Consider the following 18936-nt stretch of genomic DNA (forward strand, 5'->3'; position numbering starts at 1 on the left):
AGGGTCAGAATGTCCGTGCTGTTTGCTGAAGTAACAGTCAGACATCCCAGCAGGCCCATTGTGGGATTCCAGTGCCCCCTGCAGCCTGGCTTCCCGTCTTCAGTCATGCGCGGTCCATGTCCGTCGGGCCCTGGCATGTTGCACAGTCACTGTTTCCCACCTTGAGGCAGAACTTGGGGTTTGCAGATGTTACATCTGCCAGGGAATAAAGGATGTGTGAAATCCTTTGATTGGCCTTTGTCACTTTGTGTTCTGAAATTTGAGTCTGTTAATGATTAAGAGAATAAAATAATGGTAGGGGGTGCCCCGCGTTCTGGTAGATCCCACAATAAGCATTAGCATGTATTAGTTTGCTTCTCACTTGAACCCCACAACCTCACTCTTAACCTTTGGACTAATACTGACTAGCCAGACTGTTAGGGCTATTCATTCTCTGGGATTTAGATCCCAGAGGTGCTAGGTTGTCTTCCCGCTGTGTTTCCCTGACATGGAAACTTTCTCCTTGCTTCCATTCATCGTACTGGTGGCTCCTGCCTTTGGCCACAGACACACTGGTTTTGGTTCTCTTTGGATGAGGTGTGGGCCAACCACAATTCCGAACGATGGGGCACAGTTCTCAGGGTAGGGGACTCAGAGCCCCAGGGAGAACCTCCAGCATTCCAGATTTTGTCTTCAGGCTCTGGCCCAAGGACCTCAGAGCCAGGTTAATCCAGGACAAGTGGTGTCTGACACTGATTCTGTCCCGCCTGAGAAGCTTGTCTGGCTCATTTGACAGATCCTCTGTTGGCTAATTCAGGGCTCCTTGCTTTGACATTATCCTCTGAGTTCCTCAGGAAGATGCTGATCTCAGTGTGAGAATGTGATTGTGCTTGAGTCATTATGCACCTGGCCCATTTTTAATCAAAAAGGGTTGTTAAACTTCTGTAAATTGGCCAAAACAGAACTTGGCACCTCCATTGAAATGTGTCCACTTTGAAGCCACGTGACTGGAGTCAAGCTGCCAATTGAATTTTTAGATTTTGAAATATCACATCCACAGTCATGTGTGGAACAGACACACAAACTCCAGCACTGACCTTGTCTCAGGGTTGGGGTGTAACGAGACGGTGGAGGGATGGGGTGAACCTAGGTGCGCAGGCAGGATTCCTGCTGTGGACATGACTCGTCCAAGGGGTGGAGCTGGGGACAGAGAAGCTGCCATGTGAATGGTTTGTTTATAGGGTGGGAATCGAAGTCCATACTCGCAGCACTGAACCAGCTGGGCCGAAATGTCATTGGCTGTGGCTGGAGAGGTGACCACTCTCCCAATGACCAAGTGACCTTGGGTTGACAATCTGAATCATTTCAGCTCACACATCAGGACCTAAGCCACTCAGTTTTCTTATGAACAGAACAAAACAAAACAAAATATGTAGATTTTTCAGAAACATCAATGGCATGGGGAAAATGCAGGCATGTGTTTGTGTGTGTGCGTGTTTGTGTGTGTGTGTGTTCAGAACAGAAATTTGGAGGAGATTAAAATACAAGAATTACCTACACTTCCATCTTTTAAAAGATTCTGAAGTAGCTCTTTATATTTAGGACTATGAAATAAGTATAGTAACTCCTCATTTAATGTTCCTGCTAGGTTCTTGAAACTGCAACAAAACGACGTAACAAAACCAACTTTACTAAAGGGCCAGTTCATATCAACCAGACTTAAGCTCCCAGGGCATCCCCTTGGTGTTATAATGAGATGGCCTGATTCAAGGAGGTGCCTTAGAATAGACTGTGAGTTGCTCTTATTTCTTGTTTTAAGTGTATAGGTCTGAGTTTTTTCTCCTATTATACAATATGATAATTAAATTTAGTTATTGATGCTTACCTTAATTTGTTGCATTGAGCTACAAATCCCTGGTCTTCAAGAAGCCAGTCTCTCTTACTTGTCACCAGTTATGATGGGACAAAATAGGAGAAAAGAGGAGACGACTCAGATTAGGGTCACACTGTTATGTCTTTGGGACTTTGGGGCTTCTATCCCACTTATCCTAACTTTTCTGCCCCACACTTGCCTGTTGGAATTTTCTCATTAATTTAGCTTTCCTGGGCTCTCCTTGCTCCCAGTGTCTGCGTCCGAGTTTAGCACTTAAGAGCAGTCCTGTGTGAAGTACTCTGACGATAGTGAATCCTGAGTGGGTGTTACCACCTACGGTGCATGCAAAGTTCTTATCATCTTACGGTGTGATGAGATTCTCTATGCCACCAAGGTGACATAAAAATCGTAAGTGGGAGAGATGCAAGCATTCAACACCTACAATTTGCAGCAGTTGTTATGAGATCCTTGAGATGTAGGAGAACCTTTCAGAAAGTTCCACTGATACCCAAGGAACTATTACTTTGATTCCTTTTTGACCCCAGGTGAGGCAAAAAATAAATGCATACACAAGTGGTCAACGATGCGGCGGGCCAGGCCAACAGAAATGTCAAGTGCCTTTGCTCTGGGCTGGAATTAAGTCCCTGTAGAGAAATACCATTCGTCTCCCCATGCAGAGCTGGGGCACTGGCAGGGCAGGGCACGTGTGCCAAGCTGTGTTTAAAAAATGGGAATACAAGGTCATTCACACCACGGGCAGTTTTGTTTGGAAAGGAAAACCTTTCTACCTAGGAACTGCACCAGGTCAAAACAATAAAATGTATTTGTGGTGGAGAAGAGATGGGAAAATCCTGACGTAGCTAAATAAAGACATTTTTATAATAAAAATATCTTAGGCTGGTTGTTGCCAAAACTGGCACCAAGATTAAGAAAAACAAACCCAGTCCTTTTTTTCAAATCCAGAAAATAAATAAGTCCGGAAAGAAAATCCAGTTTTTGTTTTTCTTTTTCTCTTTCTACCTACCTTCACACGTTTAAAATACCATACATTTACCTTCAACTGTATTTCCTCAGACCACTGTGTTATGACTCCTCAAATAACTAACCAGTGCCTGGTTGGTTTAGACAAGTTTCTGGCAGTTATTGGCCACTGGTGACCGGGGTTTGTGTGTGTCGTACACTTGCCACTTAGGTAACGTGTCCAGACCGCACTTCTCCCTGAGCTACCAGCTCATCTCTGCCTTGGATTGTCCCACCCTAGTTTATCCCTGCAACGTCAGAGAGAGAAAGGATGATCCCCAAAGCTCCTCAGTCAGACCGCCTACTTAATCTACTCAGTGCTCCCAGGAAGGCTTGGATCCACTTGCCTTTCTGAAGAGAGGAAAGAACCAGACTCTACTAATGATTCTCCTGGCTGAACTCAGTGGCTCCCTTCTGAGATAGGGCCGAGGACAGCCTAGGGGGCTTTGTTGTCAGCAAAAGCTGTGTTACTGGAAAAGTGCAGATTTACTTCAGGGTTGTGACCAAAGCTCTTCATGCTCTCCACCCCCCGCCTCCTGCAAAATGTCCCATGCAATGAACATCAAAACTGAATCTAATGTCCAAATGGCTAGAAATAAACTGCCTATGGAGAAATATGGGCCTGTGACTTCCTGCTTACAAAGACTGAATACGGACAATTCAATATTCGGGAGCTCATCCCGGGAGCAGTAATCTCAGAAAACACGCCTTCTTGAAGACCAGTGCCCAATAGTTTGGGTGTTTTTAGAGGTAGGAATTTCAAGTCAGAGTTTTCAGTGGGGAAAGAGAAGTCTGTGTTTTGGTCTTGAAGAGTAGAAACCAGGGGGAAGTGTTGCCTCAATTTACTCCTCTGCCTGGGGTCTTATGTTCTCATCCTTGGTCCCATCCTCCCGCTTGTCTGTAGATCTCTGTTTAGCAGTCACTTCCTTAGAAGGGTCTTCCCCCATGACCCTGGATCAGTTTTCCACCCTTTGCTACACTCTGCTGCTGGACTGCCTCGCACTGGTCCCCATGGCGTATTAGTGATGCCCCGCACTGTGAGCTCCTTGACAGCCTGGCCCCTCCTCCCTCTCTTTTTCCCGCCCCCCCCCCCCCCCCACCCAGCGCAGTGCCTGCAGATTATGGTTACTCAGTAAGTAGTTGATAAATGGATGACTGAATGGATGAGGGAGTGAATGAACATCTTGCGGGGGGGGGCACTGACTTGCCCAAGTGGAACGACAGAAGCAAAACAAGTCGGAATCCAGGCATTCTTTTCCTCGTGGGCATTTCTAGGCACAAGAAGGGGGCCAGGCACCCAGTTTGCACCCCACCCTTTAGAGGCAGAAACAGAAGGAAAGAAACCAAACCCCAGGGATGAATATTACTCAAGAAAAAGAACACAATGGTCATGGTGAACACATGGTGAAAGGTGGAAAACAGTGACGGGTGTTGATGTTCGCAATGATGTTTGAGTGCCTGTCTCCACACAATCAAAGCTCAGTTACCCAGAATGCTGAGAGACAGGGAAAATTTCATCCCCTAGTTAAGTGAGATACACTTTTTAAAAAAACTTTTGTTGCTGAATTTGATATCAGTATTTTCAGACGGTTCACTAGGATAAGTTGTGCTGAACTGTTATTTTGCACGAGGGTAAATGTAAACAGCAGGTATCCCCACTGCTTCCTGGTGAAGTATTTGTTCTCTAGGCTTTGGATTCTGAAGTGGAAGTAACCGGTAGTGTGGTCACAGACCCCTAGCACGTGCCGGAGGCTGAGAAAGCGAATGGGACGATGTCAGAGCTGAAAGGAAGTGTCAGAGTCATGGGTTCAGCTCTGTCACTGAGCAGACGGGGGCACCAAGACGTGGTGGGTGGGGGCGGTTGCCCAAGGCCGTGGAGTAGTTAAGTGCAGAAATCCAGGCTAGAATTCAGTTACCTCGAGTGTCCTTTTAGGCCTTTTCCAAGTCTTGGTCCTGTAGAGCTTTGCCCCGAGATCACAACTCATAGCCTGTGGGACCAACTAGTTCACTATGAGGATCTGGGCCCTCAGCATCAGGGAGCCATGAGGTGATCAGATGAGGATTCTTCCATTTCTTCCAGTGGATACAGAAAACAGGGTCTGAGGAAAGGCCCAGCTTGGACTGACGAAGTTAGAGAAGCTGAAGTATGTCCCTGTGTCCGGCCCCCCAACCCAGCTGTAGGCTCCACTCCCTCCGCATTTCCTTTCCTTCTGGTCTCAACACTCTCTGGCCCAAGCGGGACCAAAACAAACAGCTGTTTGTGTTGTGTGCGTGGATGTGAGAGACTGCCCAGCTTAGCTGGTTTCCACACAAGTAATGGTCCCATCAGCACACTCGGGGGAGGAGATGCTGCCTGGCAGGATACAGCAAGCCGGAGGGGAATCCGGTCGCTTCCTGGAGCTTTCACAGAAAGTTTACTAACTATCCCTGGTGAGCGACTGACCTGTCTTCTGAAGGTGGACACATACATACCCTATCTTTTAAGACTGACCTGTAAACAGGGCACGACGTAGAAACCCAACATGTATCTTTATCTTCAGGCCCCAGAAGGGAAACAGTGTGGCCAGATGGGAAGTGTTGGGGGGTCAGACGTAGTTGGATTCTCACTCCAGGTTTGTGATTTACAAGCTACCTGTCCCTCAGGGAATCCATGAACCTCTACGAATCACAATTTTCTCATTGGTAAAGCAGGCACATCACACTTTCACTGTAAAGTTGGTCTGAAAATTAAGTGGAAAGGATGTGAGCAACATGCCCAGCATGGTACCTGGCCCCAAACTCTCTACTTCTCTTAATGTTAGTGACACTGTGGAAATTTCTCTATCCTCATGGTGAGGGAGTACGTTTGCTTTCTGTTTTGTTGTGTGGAATATAGAAATTCCAATTATGTTTTCAGTATTTACCACACACATATTGACTTCATGATGACAGTAACGACCAAGGGCAGTCGATTTTGTAGAAACGACCGACAAATGCAAAGGAAGCGCCAAATGTGTGCTTTTCCCCAGATGATCCCTTTAAAAGGCCTGGAGGAGTGAAAGAAAACTGCCCAGATTCTGATGGCACAATACTTATGAAAGGGATGGATGGGACAATGGCGAGGATGTCATAGGATGTGAGGGACAGACCCTGGGATCCAAAAGGGGCTTCGCTTCTAAAAGGGTGGCTCCTGTCACAAAAATCATGTAAAGAGGGTTCATATCCTCACACAATACACTTCACAGGGCCATTCAGCTTTATCCTTTGTATCCTCTTGAGAATCATATTAAGTCTAAGATGCAGTTTATCCATTCTTGCCCCTGCAGTCCATTCTCCACAAGGCAGCCAAAGGGAGCTCTTAAAAATCTAAACCAGGCCATGTCACATGGAAACCTTCCTATACTTCCCTTAGAATGAAGTCCCAGGTCAGCCTGGGATCAAGCTTGCAGGATCAAGCTCCCCGGTCCCTTAACTTCACCTCTTACCCCCTTCCTCCTTGCTCACGGTGCTCTGCCCCAGCAATTTCCCACCTTTTCCATTTTGTAGTGCACAATTCCTAAAATTCTTGCATGTCAGGAGTCAGGGACAGAAAGCAGGAGTGCGGAGGGATGCCAAGAGCAACCTGGATACCACAACTCAGACTGGGTTGGCCAGCAATTTGGACCCAAATGGACACAGATGGGGGCAGAGAAGATGCATGCCATTAAAAAGGGGGAGGAATCTTCAAGCACAGACAAGGACTGGAGTCATTCTTAGTGCAATAGTTGCTCCTCCAAACCATTGATGGACTCCTTAGATGGGCCGTGGGGAGGAGACAGGGGCCGAGTTGGGGTTCTACTTGGGAATCCAGAGTCCTCGCTTATTAACTGTGACAAGCTGGCTTCTGACTTCACCACCTCATCAATCTGCCTCCTGTCAATGATGTCCTTTCCTCCGAGGCCTCTTGGCAACACTGGACTCTGTTGATCGCTCCCTGCATCTCAGAATGCTCTACCCTCTAGGCTTCTATAACACCACACACCCCAATTCTCGTCTCATCACTTCCTATTCATCACTGCCATGGGATCACTACACTCTTTCACCTTCCATCTGGCATCCCTCAAGGTCTATCCTGTGTCATCTTATTGTTTTATTTTACACATTCCCTATTGTGATCTCCTTCACTCCCGTGGCTTCGGCTAGCATGCCAATTCTGATGACTGCCAGACTCACTTCCTTGCATAGTTCCTTTATGCCTGAGCGCCAAAAGTGAGTGTCCAGGAGCCTTCTGGGTATCTCCACCTAGACCTCTCCCAGGCGTCTCAAGTTCAGCATGTTCCAAACTAAATTCCTAGTGTTTCCCACCCAATCTCCTTCTATTCCAATAGTGCTTATTTCAGTGGGCAGTTCCACCATCCACCCAGTCGCCTAAGCAAAAAATCTAGAAGTTGAACTTGACCGGTTCCTCACTGTTGCCACCCACATCTCTCATTTCATTCACTCATTCAACAAATGTCATCAAGCCCTGTTGCTTGCCAGGTATTGTTCTAATTTGAGCTGAACAGTGGGAAGTGAAACATACAAACTACTGGCTGACTTTACCTCCAAAGTGTTTCTCTTTGGTGTCCCTCCTTTTGTTACTACCAGTAGTTGGCATGCACAGGATGCCCCATTAATCTTCATTGTATGAGTGAATGAGAATATAACTATCTGAATATCTGCTATCTACAGAGCCAGATTATAGCACAGAATACCAATGTCATCTAAGAATGTTTCTAAGCACATGTTATGAATCAATAGAAGCCCAAACATTCGGCCAGTTCAGCTGGAAAGCCCCCAGTGAAGCACGAGTATGTTTTATGTGTGACAGACAAACACTGAGATGGTCTGGGCTTTCTGTGGAACCGGCTGGTGTTTTGGCAGAGCACAGTCTCAGCCAGGTCAGCCCGAATCTTTCTAGGCACAGGTGAACCCTGACTTCTAGAGTGGAGCACAAGTGCAGACGCTGAGAGCCTATGGCTGCTGACATTGACTCAGTCACTTCCTAAATCTTATCAGTGCCAATTAGTTCACGTGGATGTCAGGACACATTCACTGGCTCCTAAGTCTGGGGGCATCAAAGTGAACTGAGACCATGCACACTGAAGACGGCACACGTGGGGTGTATCCAGGCTAAACGCGGGCCTCGTGAGAGATGCATGGTATGGTTACTGACTGGCAATGACATATTGTATAGTAGCTATTTGGTGATATCAGCAAGTAGTTTTAGGAAACGAGCAAAGAAATATTTCAGATATTCCTGTACAATGTGACCAGATCCATCAATCACAGGATAAAACCAAGCGTCTCCACCCCTCTTCGTTCTCAGTCATTAGTAGCAAGGTGAGGTACAACTGAGATAAGAACAATTAGGAATTATCCCAATTTCCACAATCAGCTTAAAAAGAAAAGAGTTTTTTTTTTTCCAATGGAAACACCAAAAAGAAAAAGAAACATAAAAAGAGAGAGAATTTTATGCAGTTACTGAGGCATTCAGGGCGGGCCACCCATCTTCTCTCCTGGTAACCAGCTGAGAGGGCCTGTCAGCTGGCCACGCACCCCCAGCAGGAAGGACAAAGAAGCTCCTTTTATATAACAGCAAATTGTACCATGCACACCAATTCGGGGATGAAAAGAAGTAGGCACTGAAATCAGTGATGACTTGTGTGGGCATAATGATTTGGGGAAACTGAACACTTGCAAAAGGAGAGTAAGAACCTAAGGGCAGACTCTTGCAAAGTGGGGGACTGGGTTTGACTTGCATCTTCCCCGGTGGAACCTGGCGCGCACACCACCCCTTAGCTCCTTCACGCAGAACTGCACAGAGACGGGGGTAACCAGTCCTCAGCGTGCCCCAGCCATCTGTCAGAGGCAGAAGGCTTCCGGCATTTTAACCTTTTCCATTTTAAATGTCTCCAAGCAGACAGATTTTTTTTCTGATCTAAAAGTTAATGAGAAAAGTTCAGGTCCATGGATTAAAACAATTAACCTACCCAGGTCTTCAGGAAGCTCCTGACACTCTTGGCTGGGCTGATTTACTTCCTACTACTCTCAGCGTTTGCTTGGCTCAGGAGCATGTCAGAAACTGTTTACAAGCCTTATATATTGGCTTTGTTGTGTTCGTTTCTTTAAAAAGGGACAGTGGAGTCATACCACTGGACGTATATGAATTTAACTATATGTGCTTGGCATAGGTGATGAAAGAAAAACCCCGTAGTAGAGCAGGCGATCTGCCCATGCTCTGAACAAGCACTTGGGGACAGGAGCACCCCCACACCCACTTGGGTCCTCTCCTGTGATCAGCCCCCACCCTCCAGTGCCTCTCAGAGTCTGTGCGTCTCATTGGACTTAGTGGAATCCTGGTAGTTGAAGAAATAATTTAAAAAATTACCCGTTGATCGGTGATCTACACCTAATGTACTGACATCGGAGCTCTACCCCTTGTGTAAGAAACAAACTCACAATTAATAAGAATAGAATTATGTGGGTGGCTTTGAGACTTCATGCCACTCCTGAACTCTCTGACCTTCACCTTGGGCATCACTTGGTGCTGCTTTTAAATTCCCAAATCAGCAGTGTCCTCCTGACTTTAAACCACAGAGGGCAGCTCAGAACTCCTGGCCTGCCAGCTACCTGGAGAATAGTGTTCTCATGGACCCGATCGCCTGCCTGGGCTGCCAGTTTAGTAACATTGGATTTCTCTTTTCCAGCTCGAGTCACCAACTTTTTGTAAAATTATCATTCAGCTGCACGTGACATTTATTTTTAGTGAGGTCAAAACGTGAAAAACAAAAGGAGAAGGTGTTGGCACCCCTGGCGTTTCTGGCATTTTCTGACATGGCACACAAAGGTCAATTCTGTCCTGAGGAGATGCGTGTGATCGTTAGCAGTTATGTCACTGGGCAAAGATAAGGGGAAAGAAGAATCGGTTTTCCCTGGTGAGGATGCTCTGGCCATGCATTTGGCCAACCGGAAGAAGGAGGCCAGGACTTACGTTCTGTTTCCCCACTATGTTGTCGAAGGGCAGTTCGGGGCTCCAGGACCCTTCCGTGAATGTCACCCCGCTGTTTCTCCTGTCCGAGCAGCTCACTGACTCCTTGACAATGTCTTCGGGCAAGGACAGCAGGCTCTCCTCGGGCTGCTTAATTAAGTAGGTCTCTATGTTATGCTTCCTCAAGAACTCGTTCCTCTCTTTCCCGTGGCCCTCTTCCACGTTATAGTCACCGTTGAGGCAGTCAAGTGTGGCCTTGGAGATGTGGATCCTCCTGTGTACAGAAAGCATAGGTCATTGTACATTCAGGCGAGGCTAGCAAAGGGCATGCTGATTTTTGTCCGAGGGGAAGCAAACATCAAGGTACTGTGAGGTCCTGCCCTCAGGGACAGTGTTTGTTCCCCTGAAAAATCAGGGAGAATAAAACGGAACCGAAGTCCAAGCATAAATCAACGAACATGGCGTTGCACTGCACCCTCTGATGAAATGCTGCCCTGCTGAGCCACGTGTCAGCCCTTCTTTTGCCTTTTCTTGTGGCTGTCAGCCCGATCGCAGTGATTCTTTTTCAGTGCTGTGCATTATTTTGGGAAAGCAAGTTCCCTAAATGTTTCCAAGCCCAATGGCAACTATTGCCCAAAGTCACTGTGCAACGATGACAGTTTTCTTAGTGTCTTGCCTATTTCTTCAACTTGTCTAAGATCTTCTTAAGAATAAAGGCAGGTCTTACGAGTCCATAGAGCTACATGGAGGGTCTTTTTGGAAAGCCACTGTAAGATGCAACTTTCCCGGAAATGCACTGCACCCATTGCAAGGGGCAGAGAACAGAGCTGTGGGCACACGCAGGCCGGCAGCTGGCCAGTCTCACTCACAAGGTGAGTGACTCATTCCTGCTCAGTCACCAGCCACTGCAGCTCATGACTCATGTTTCTTTTTTAGCAAAACAACAGCTGACACAAAGGGCCTTAGAGAGCAGACTTGAACTCTGGGAATTTCATGTGTAAATCATTCTGGAAAAGTGTGTTTTTGTTCTCCTGTCTCACTCTACCAGACGACCTACTGTGCGGTTGTGTGGGGTGGGCAGACCAGCAGGGTGGCCACAAGCATGGACCCTCTGGCCAGACTGCTGGGACCAAGATCCCGGCTCTGCCACTTCCTTGCCAGCCAATAGGTCTTGGGCAAGTGACTTGACCTTTCTGAGGCCATTTTCTTATCCATAAAAACGGGAAAACCAATAGCGCCCACTTCATTGGGTCATTGTAGGAGTTAATTGGTCAGACAGAAAAGGACAAGAACCACATGATTTCACTCACATGTAGGATATAAAACAGAAAGTACAACAACAAACCAAATCACAAACTCATAGACACAGACGACATTATGGTGGTTTCCAGATGGAAAGGGGGTGGTGGAGGAGGAAGAGGTTAAAGGAGGTCAAATATATGGTGCTGTGAGATTAGACTTCGGGCGGTGAGCACACGATCCTATGTACAGATGATGTAGTATAGAACTGTACACTTGAAACTTGTGTTATTAACCAGTGTCGCCCCAATAAACTTAATAAAAAAGAGCTGGTTACTGTAAAGTACTCAAAATGGTGCATGGTGCACTGTCCATACTATAAAAGCAAACGTTCAAATTGTTAGCAGCCTTCTAAAAACTGTCACTGAGACCACATTGCTGTCACTTACTGCTCTGGGTTCTCAGGATGCAGTCTGGGTTCTGTGCAGGGTCTCTGAGGCCTCCCCTTCCGGGGCCCCATCACGTCAAAGCTCATTTTCTGACATCCCGCCAGTGTAGTACCCTGTCCTCTCTCCAGCTTCTCAAGTAACTGGTATTTCTTCAAGTTCAAGGTGAGTTTTATGTCTACTGAATTCAGAACGAGCCTTTCCCTGTGCCCAGGAGACGCCCTGCACGTTGTCTGTGTGACCATTTCCTAGTCCTCGATACAGCTTCAAACTTACTTCCTTGGGCCAACCTTAGTGTTCCTTTAAATGAATGAATGAATGAATGAATGAATGAATAAATAAATAAGTAAGGTATATGCTTAATATTTTGCTTGGCTTTTGTGATTCTAGAAACAATAAATAAATAAATATCCAAGGAAACAATGAATTTTTTGAATGACATTTCCAAATGCATTATACTATTAGTACTATCTCTACTTCTTTCTTACCCTTCTTACCCATTCTGCTCAATTCCTGCTTATAGAGAGAATAAGTCACCACAAAGAACAAGTAAAAATAAAAACAAGGAAACTACCAATGATACATCTGTGTTCACGGAAGGCACACTCTCCACATTTTCCAAATTAGCATCCTTTCATACGGTCACTAGTTTCCAGGGTGAGATAATTGAAACAGAAACATGTAAAGATGTTTCAAGCCCTCTTTAGAAATGCGCTGAACAGACACAACCTGTTCTCACAGTGAATTTGTCAATACATCTGAACTGAATCGTGTTGGCCCAGGAGAGCGGAAAGGCCGGTTGACCCCTGTGAAGTCAGCGCCCCAGACTTCTTGCTGACCTGTCTCAGAGGCAGTGGCTAGAGGGCTGTCTTTTTCTCTCAGCCACAATGGAACTCCTAAAGGGTTTTATAAGGTCTGATGGCTGATCTTGTTTTAAAGTAATTAAGTTAGGTATCAAACCCCATTTGGTATTTTCTCTGGATTCTACATTTTACTGTCCCGTATTGGGGCACAGGAAGAATAATATTTGCATATACTAAATCAATATTATGTTTTCTGTAGTGAAAGACATCCTCACCTTCACTCATTACTAATTCTTCTGTGGAAGTTCTAATCAATTTACACGTCAGTGTTTTGATAGAAACCGGGTTTGAAATCTTCCTTCTATCATGGCTGCTCCCTTGAGCGTAGGAGCAGGGAGCGTGCAGACGAGAGGCTTGTGATTACATTTATCTACAGAAATGAATCGGACAACATTCTCATACATTGAATGTCAGGGAGACCCGAAATCTTCCAGTCATTTTAAATGCCAGGATATAACAATTATAGTCATGAGAGTAAATGAGATCTAACAAGTTCATAACACTTTATTTTGCATACGTGTTATCTTGTAGCCAAAGCTGTTACAATATGACTGGCTCCGTGGATTGTGTTGTATGACGTTCCTTCTTCCAACAACTCTAGGTGATAGGCACTTGCCCCTTCATTTTGCAGTGATGAAACTGGCCTAGACACAGCGAGTAAGAAACTGGCCCAGAGTCGTACTGCTGGTAGGTGGCAGTGCTGGGCTCAGACGGGACTTCATGAGTAAGGTCCTCCTGAGATCCTGCATCTTTTCAAATGGTAACCACTGCCAACAGTTAATATTTACTGGGCACAGGGCAGAGGACTTTATATGCATTTTCTCATCTGACAAAAGCCCAAGAACAGGGGTCCCTAGAGTGTGGTATCAAGGCCAATGGCATCAGCATCCCCCGGACACTTGCGAAGACACAGTCTTTGTCTCACCCCAGACAAACTGATCTGAAGTATGGATGGTGGGGGACAAACACTTGATATTTAACAAACCCTCCAGGTGCCTCAGGTCCCCACTGGAGCTGAGAGTCACTGGCCTGGGAGCCCGAGGCTCAGAGGGTTAACGACTGTGTGTGCGGCTGCATGGCTGGTGCCGTAGCAGAGAGGGGGTTTTAGTTCAGTTCTGCACGACGCCATGGTCCAGACTGTCAACTGCTGTGCTGTGGAGTTGGGTGCCTCCCTCTCCCTTCCCTTCCTCCTTCCCGTGTGCCAAGCATCCTGCTAGGCTCTTGAGGACATAGGGAGGGCCTGGAGATTCATGATAAAAGGACAGCCCTGAGCAAATTGAACTATTAATGTAATGATGGGAGACAGTGATGTGTAGTGAGGCACTTAATAGCTGTGTTTATGTGACATGTAATTTCTTTGAGCCTCAGTTTCCTCTTTGAAGCAAAGGAGCTAGTATTTACTATGGGGGGTGTTATAAGAACAAATGATGTTATGTATTAATGATATTCAGTAGACTGTCTAGTTCATAGTAGGTCCTCACCCCATGTTTAGAATTGGGGGCTAGTTCTCTTACTAAGAAAAAGGAAACTGAGTTTATTTCTGTGTGTATTGATTGATAGGAATGGGAAATAACCAAACATTTAAAAAGCAGAAAAAAGAAACCCAAACACTCTCAGACCAAGGAGGGTTCTATCTTCTCCCAGATAACTGCTTCTTAGATCTCTACCCCCGAGTCCTGCACACAGGAAACCCACTCTCACAAAGTGACCAAATGACAAGGGTTAAGCAGAAGGGGGCCTTGCTCTGGCTTACCCGGGAATTCCTCCAGACTCAAGTTTGTTCGCAATGTCCACGTCCCAAGACCAGACGTCAAACTGCCACTTGCGCAGGCCCAACACACCACACAGCACTGAGCCCGAGTGGATTCCGATTCGCATGTCCACATCATGCTTCGTCCTGGACCGCACATACCTGTCGACATAGGTGAATGGAGAGACACACGCGTAAGGTGGGCACCCTTGGCCCTGGTAGCAGCCCTTGTCCTTCCTACTCCATAAGTCCAACTCCTGCCCATTTATACCCCATCTCTTCCATGAAGCCTTCTTGGATTTCCTTCTCCAAACTCCTTCGGTCTTTTATCCAAACTTTTAACAGCCCTCAGTACCCTTTTCTCAAACCTGCTGGTCCCATATAACCTCTGTCTCAGGGGATAGCATCAGTATCTTTCTTGTCCCACTCGTCACTAGTGCATAAACCTAAGATAAATGACAGGCTCTGTACTCCATGGCACCTTCCATTTCTCACCTTATTTAATTTTTACTATTTCCTTCTCTAAAATCCTCCCGCCCACACTGTCAGGTTCCCTTGTACTTCAGTCTGGGGTCCCTGCCTCAGCCTGACCTCCTTCCAGCCCAGGCTCCCTAGGGTTCTTGCAGACACAAGGTCTTTGTCACTCCGTCAATCCTTTGTTAACTCTTTCCCAGCCTCCTCCTTAGAGGAGTGGTGCAGGAGCAGAGTGCTGGCCTCCCGGGGCTGAGCTGGGGTGCACCCCCTGGGGTACAGGAAGGTACCCTTGCAGCTTCCATTCATAGCTTTTGTTTTTGTCTCAAAAACACTGCACTGAAATTTGATACATGGGTTGATCTTAGTGACTGGGCTGGTGGGCTGGTTCACTGGCCATGAGCAGGAGGAGGTGTCTTTTTTTCCCCAAATAGCTGGTATTTATTTATTTTTAAAGCATTTTTAAAATTTAATTATTGTTCAAGTACAGTTTTCTGTCTTTTACTCCCATCCCAGCCCCCCCCCCGCAGTGCTCCCCACCTCCCTCCCATTTCCACCCCCCTTAGTTTTTGTCCATGTGTCCTTTATACTTGTTCCTGTAAACCTTTCCCCTTTCCCCCTGAAATTCTCTCCCCTCTGGACACTGTCAGCCTGTTCTTTATTTCAGTGTCTTTGGTTATATTTTGCTTGCTTGTTTGTTTTGTTGTTTAGGTTCCTGCTAAAGGTGAGATTATGTGGTATTTGTCTTTCACCACCTGGCTTATTTCACTCAGCATAATGCTTTCCAGTTACATCCATGCTGTTGCAAAGGGTAGGAGCTCCTTCTTTCTGCTGCATAGAATTCCACTGTGTAAATATACCATAGTTTTTTGATCCATTCATTTACTGATGGGCACTTAGGTTGCTTCCGACTCTTGGCTATTGTAAATTGTGCTGCTATGAACATTGGGGTGCATAGGTTCTTTTGGATTGGTGTTTCAGGGTTAGTAGGAGGAGTCTTGAGAACAAAAAGATTTCTGCCATTTTTCCTCTCTGCACACACCTTCCTTCTTCCCTTTCAGAGTATTTCAGACGGTTTTAGTGTATGAGTCAAATGACCTCAGTTATGCAGGGAAAATTCAGCTGGCAGGATGTAATACTTTGAAATATAAAACTAGAAAAATCTTCAATGCCATATTAAAATTTGATTGTTATTCTACTTCAAAATGCTTAAAAGAATTGTCAAAATTAAAGATGATTTATCCATTTTTATTTGACAAAAACAAACAAACAAAACCCAGGGTTCCATATTTGCTGCCTTTTCTGTAATGATCGGTTGCCATAATATTCTCTCTAGCAAATATTTTGGAAAAAAAACAAAACAAAGTTGCTTCCTTTGTTTAAAAATGACGGTTTTCGATGGTGAAAGTAACTGTCTTTCCCAATAAATCCCTGTTTGAAGAGAGAGTTTTGAAAATGGAAGTCTGGAAATATTTCCATCTCTCTAGGAACTGGCTTGTCAAACATGAGTCTGTCATCTATCAAAATTCTCCGAGCTGCACATTTACTCATATGTTTTGGGGTCTTCCAGATGAAGTGTCCAGGTGGGTTTGTACCCATCCATTAAAAATATTAGAAAGCTATTGCCTTCTAATGAGCTTCTAAGAAAAACTCAAAGGTGTCAGAGGGGGGAAGTATGACAAGATTCACACAGAATTTGTGCATAACTGACACAGTCAAGGGGCCCAGGGCTCCCCCTGGACCCGGCCGGTCTTTATAAAATACATATTTAGAGCTGATACCCCTTAGAGACAGGTGTACAAATAAACTGAATTTGGAACTTGAGCTTTGTGTCACCATATCACAAACTATTAAGATTTTTTAAAAAAAGAATCAATCATGGTCACACCCATTGGTCTCACTAAACCATAGTGAGAGCAGAAAGATTTTAGTGTAGTAATTGAGTTAAAATATTTAAAATTATTAGTTCCTCATTATCCTTTAAAACCTGTATTGTGTAGTATGTTTTAAAATGTGTGACTATAATAGAATTGATAATAAATACAGTTTCTGAATTATTATAATAATCATTATTATAATCCGTTTTGATGAAGAGGGAGGATCATAGTGTTTAGAAACTGCTGGTCCATAACATAGAATGGAACATTCCTGGTCTGGACCACAGAGCCCTTCCCGACCTGTCCTGGGCCCAGTTCGTGGTCTCATTTCTCCTGTGCCTGTTAGATGCCAGCCATCCAAACACAAGCCTGCTCCTCATGTTTCTTCTCCCCCCCGTGATGCTCCCTCAGCCTGGGATGTCCATTCCTCATTTAACTGAACTCTGGACTGCAGGCCTGTCCCAGTGTTCCCATTGCATCCCCGAGAGCAATACCTGAGGTGCAGTGTAGTGACCGTCTGTCTCCCCCACTGCACCTGAAACTAACTGAGGATGGAGGCTTGGCCTGGCTCTGTGACGTACACCCCTCTGAACAACAGGCTGTGTCTGGAACTCGGCCAATGCTCAGTAAGGATGGATGGGTGTCGTGTTCCCACCTATCGGAGCTCTGTGATAATGAGAGTAAGCTCCTTTAAGGCAGTTTTCTGAGTAATCCTTGTGTCTTCTCGCATCCTGAAGGATCCTGCCTCGCATATAGCGGAGCTTAAAAAGACAACTCTCCTTTTTGGGAAAGAATGAAGGAACGAATGATTCCGTGTACAAAACTGGATCTCTGTTGTCTTGTTCCTAATACATTGTAAGATCATACAAAGTTACATAAACAAAAGAGTTGAAGTCAGTTGAGAGCATAAAAATATCAAAATAAATCAGACATTAGGAAGGCAGCCACAGAGATTAGAAAGAATGCTCGTAGCTAAAGGGTGAGACAATTCTTGTCCTTGGTGGAGATTCTAGTTTCCAGGCCTTGGTTTTAACTTTAACTTGTGAGTTAAAATCCATATAGTTTTCTTCATTCACTGATGATGGAGAGAGTAAAAGCCATTTGAAAAAAAATTAACAAAGCAAGAGGAGAAATAGTATCCAGCCCTTGAGGAGGCATTTCAGTTTTGCTGAGGCACGTCATGGGGAGAGGTCCACCAACTGCATCTTGTGCTACAGTATCCAAGCACATGGTAGGACTGCACTTTCCTGTATATTTCATGTTCTTTTTGGCCAACAAAATGTAAGCGGCAGTGATATGACTTACTTCTGAGTAGAAGCTTTAAAAGTGTGATCAGCCATACTCCTTTTTTCTTCGTCCTTTTGCGTCCAACATCAGTTGATGACCTTTGTGATGGAGCCTTCTTAACTGGGGTCCTTGCAGGAGGACAATGGTTGCTGGTCCCCTGCCACTTCCCCAACCCTCCCATAGTGGACAGGAAATGAGAGTGAAAAGTAAATCTTCGCTATTTTAAAGCACTGAGATTTGGGGGGATGCTTGTTACTTCAGCATAACCAGGATTATCCTGACTGTTACAATCACCAGTTTCAATCCACATTCACATTACATGTGAGCCACTACTGTGTAGAGGTTAATATGGACTCTAGTGCCAGGCTACCCAAGTGTATATCTTGCTCTGCCATTTCCTAGGTCTACGACCTCAGGGAGGTCACTTAACTTCTGTGTATAAAACGGGAATAGTAATGGCATTGTCACATTAGGTGAGTAAACAAACATACATGGATGGTTGAGAATAGTGTCTGGTCTATACTATAAGTACTACTCAGTTGCTTTATATATATTAAAGAACCGCAGCCCAGGGAAGTAAAGGATTTTATTGTTGTCATATAGCTTGTAAACAGGATTCTAGGACTGTCCTGGGGCTGTTGGGTTTTAAACCTTGTGCCCTTTGCAACATGGTGTGTGATCCTTGGTGAATAGCTTAATATGACCTTGAGTTTCAATAGTTGTAATACAAAGCTCTAGCTGATTGCTTCACTTACAGAGCCTTTGTGAGCCCCAAAGGAGATAATGGATGTTAAAGTGCTTTGCTAACTAATTGTGAGGGACTATTACACAGCACACCATGCTAATGCCATTAGGTAATTACCATTACACAGGGAATGCACTGGAACATCTTAATGAAAAGACATTTAGATTTTTTCTTCTTCTACAAAAGAAAAATTATAACAAGGAGACAAAAATTTCTTTATGGCACTGTTTTCTTCCTTTTTGTTCTGTCTGGGATTTGACTTAAATAAAAGATAGAAATGAACCTATGTAAAAGTAATGAATGATTCACAGACATTGATCCTCTTTGGAAAGCCTACCTGGTGGTTACGCACAACCACAAACACACACTACGTGTTTCAAGATCAGATCTCAAGGGGA

General features: G+C 45.2%; 1 protein-coding gene across 3 annotated transcripts in view; it reads right to left on the reverse strand.

Annotated features, from left to right (window-relative positions):
- Nucleotides 1–18936, reverse strand: part of ADCY8 (adenylate cyclase 8) — a 157120-nt gene that overhangs the window by 62502 nt on the left and 75682 nt on the right. For all 3 annotated transcript variants that reach the window (XM_037048562.1, XM_037048561.1, XM_037048560.1), the window contains exons 6-7: nt 14162–14320; nt 9864–10134 (exon numbers count right to left, since the gene is read on the reverse strand). In XM_037048562.1, coding sequence (XP_036904457.1) covers nt 9864–10134; nt 14162–14320 — 430 coding nt within the window. The remainder of the gene's footprint in view (nt 1–9863; nt 10135–14161; nt 14321–18936) is intronic.

The sequence above is a fragment of the Sturnira hondurensis genome, unplaced genomic scaffold, assembly GCF_014824575.4.
Source record: "Sturnira hondurensis isolate 20B ecotype Veracruz unplaced genomic scaffold, ASM1482457v3 Scaffold0006413, whole genome shotgun sequence".
Classification (NCBI taxonomy): domain Eukaryota; kingdom Metazoa; phylum Chordata; class Mammalia; order Chiroptera; family Phyllostomidae; genus Sturnira; species Sturnira hondurensis.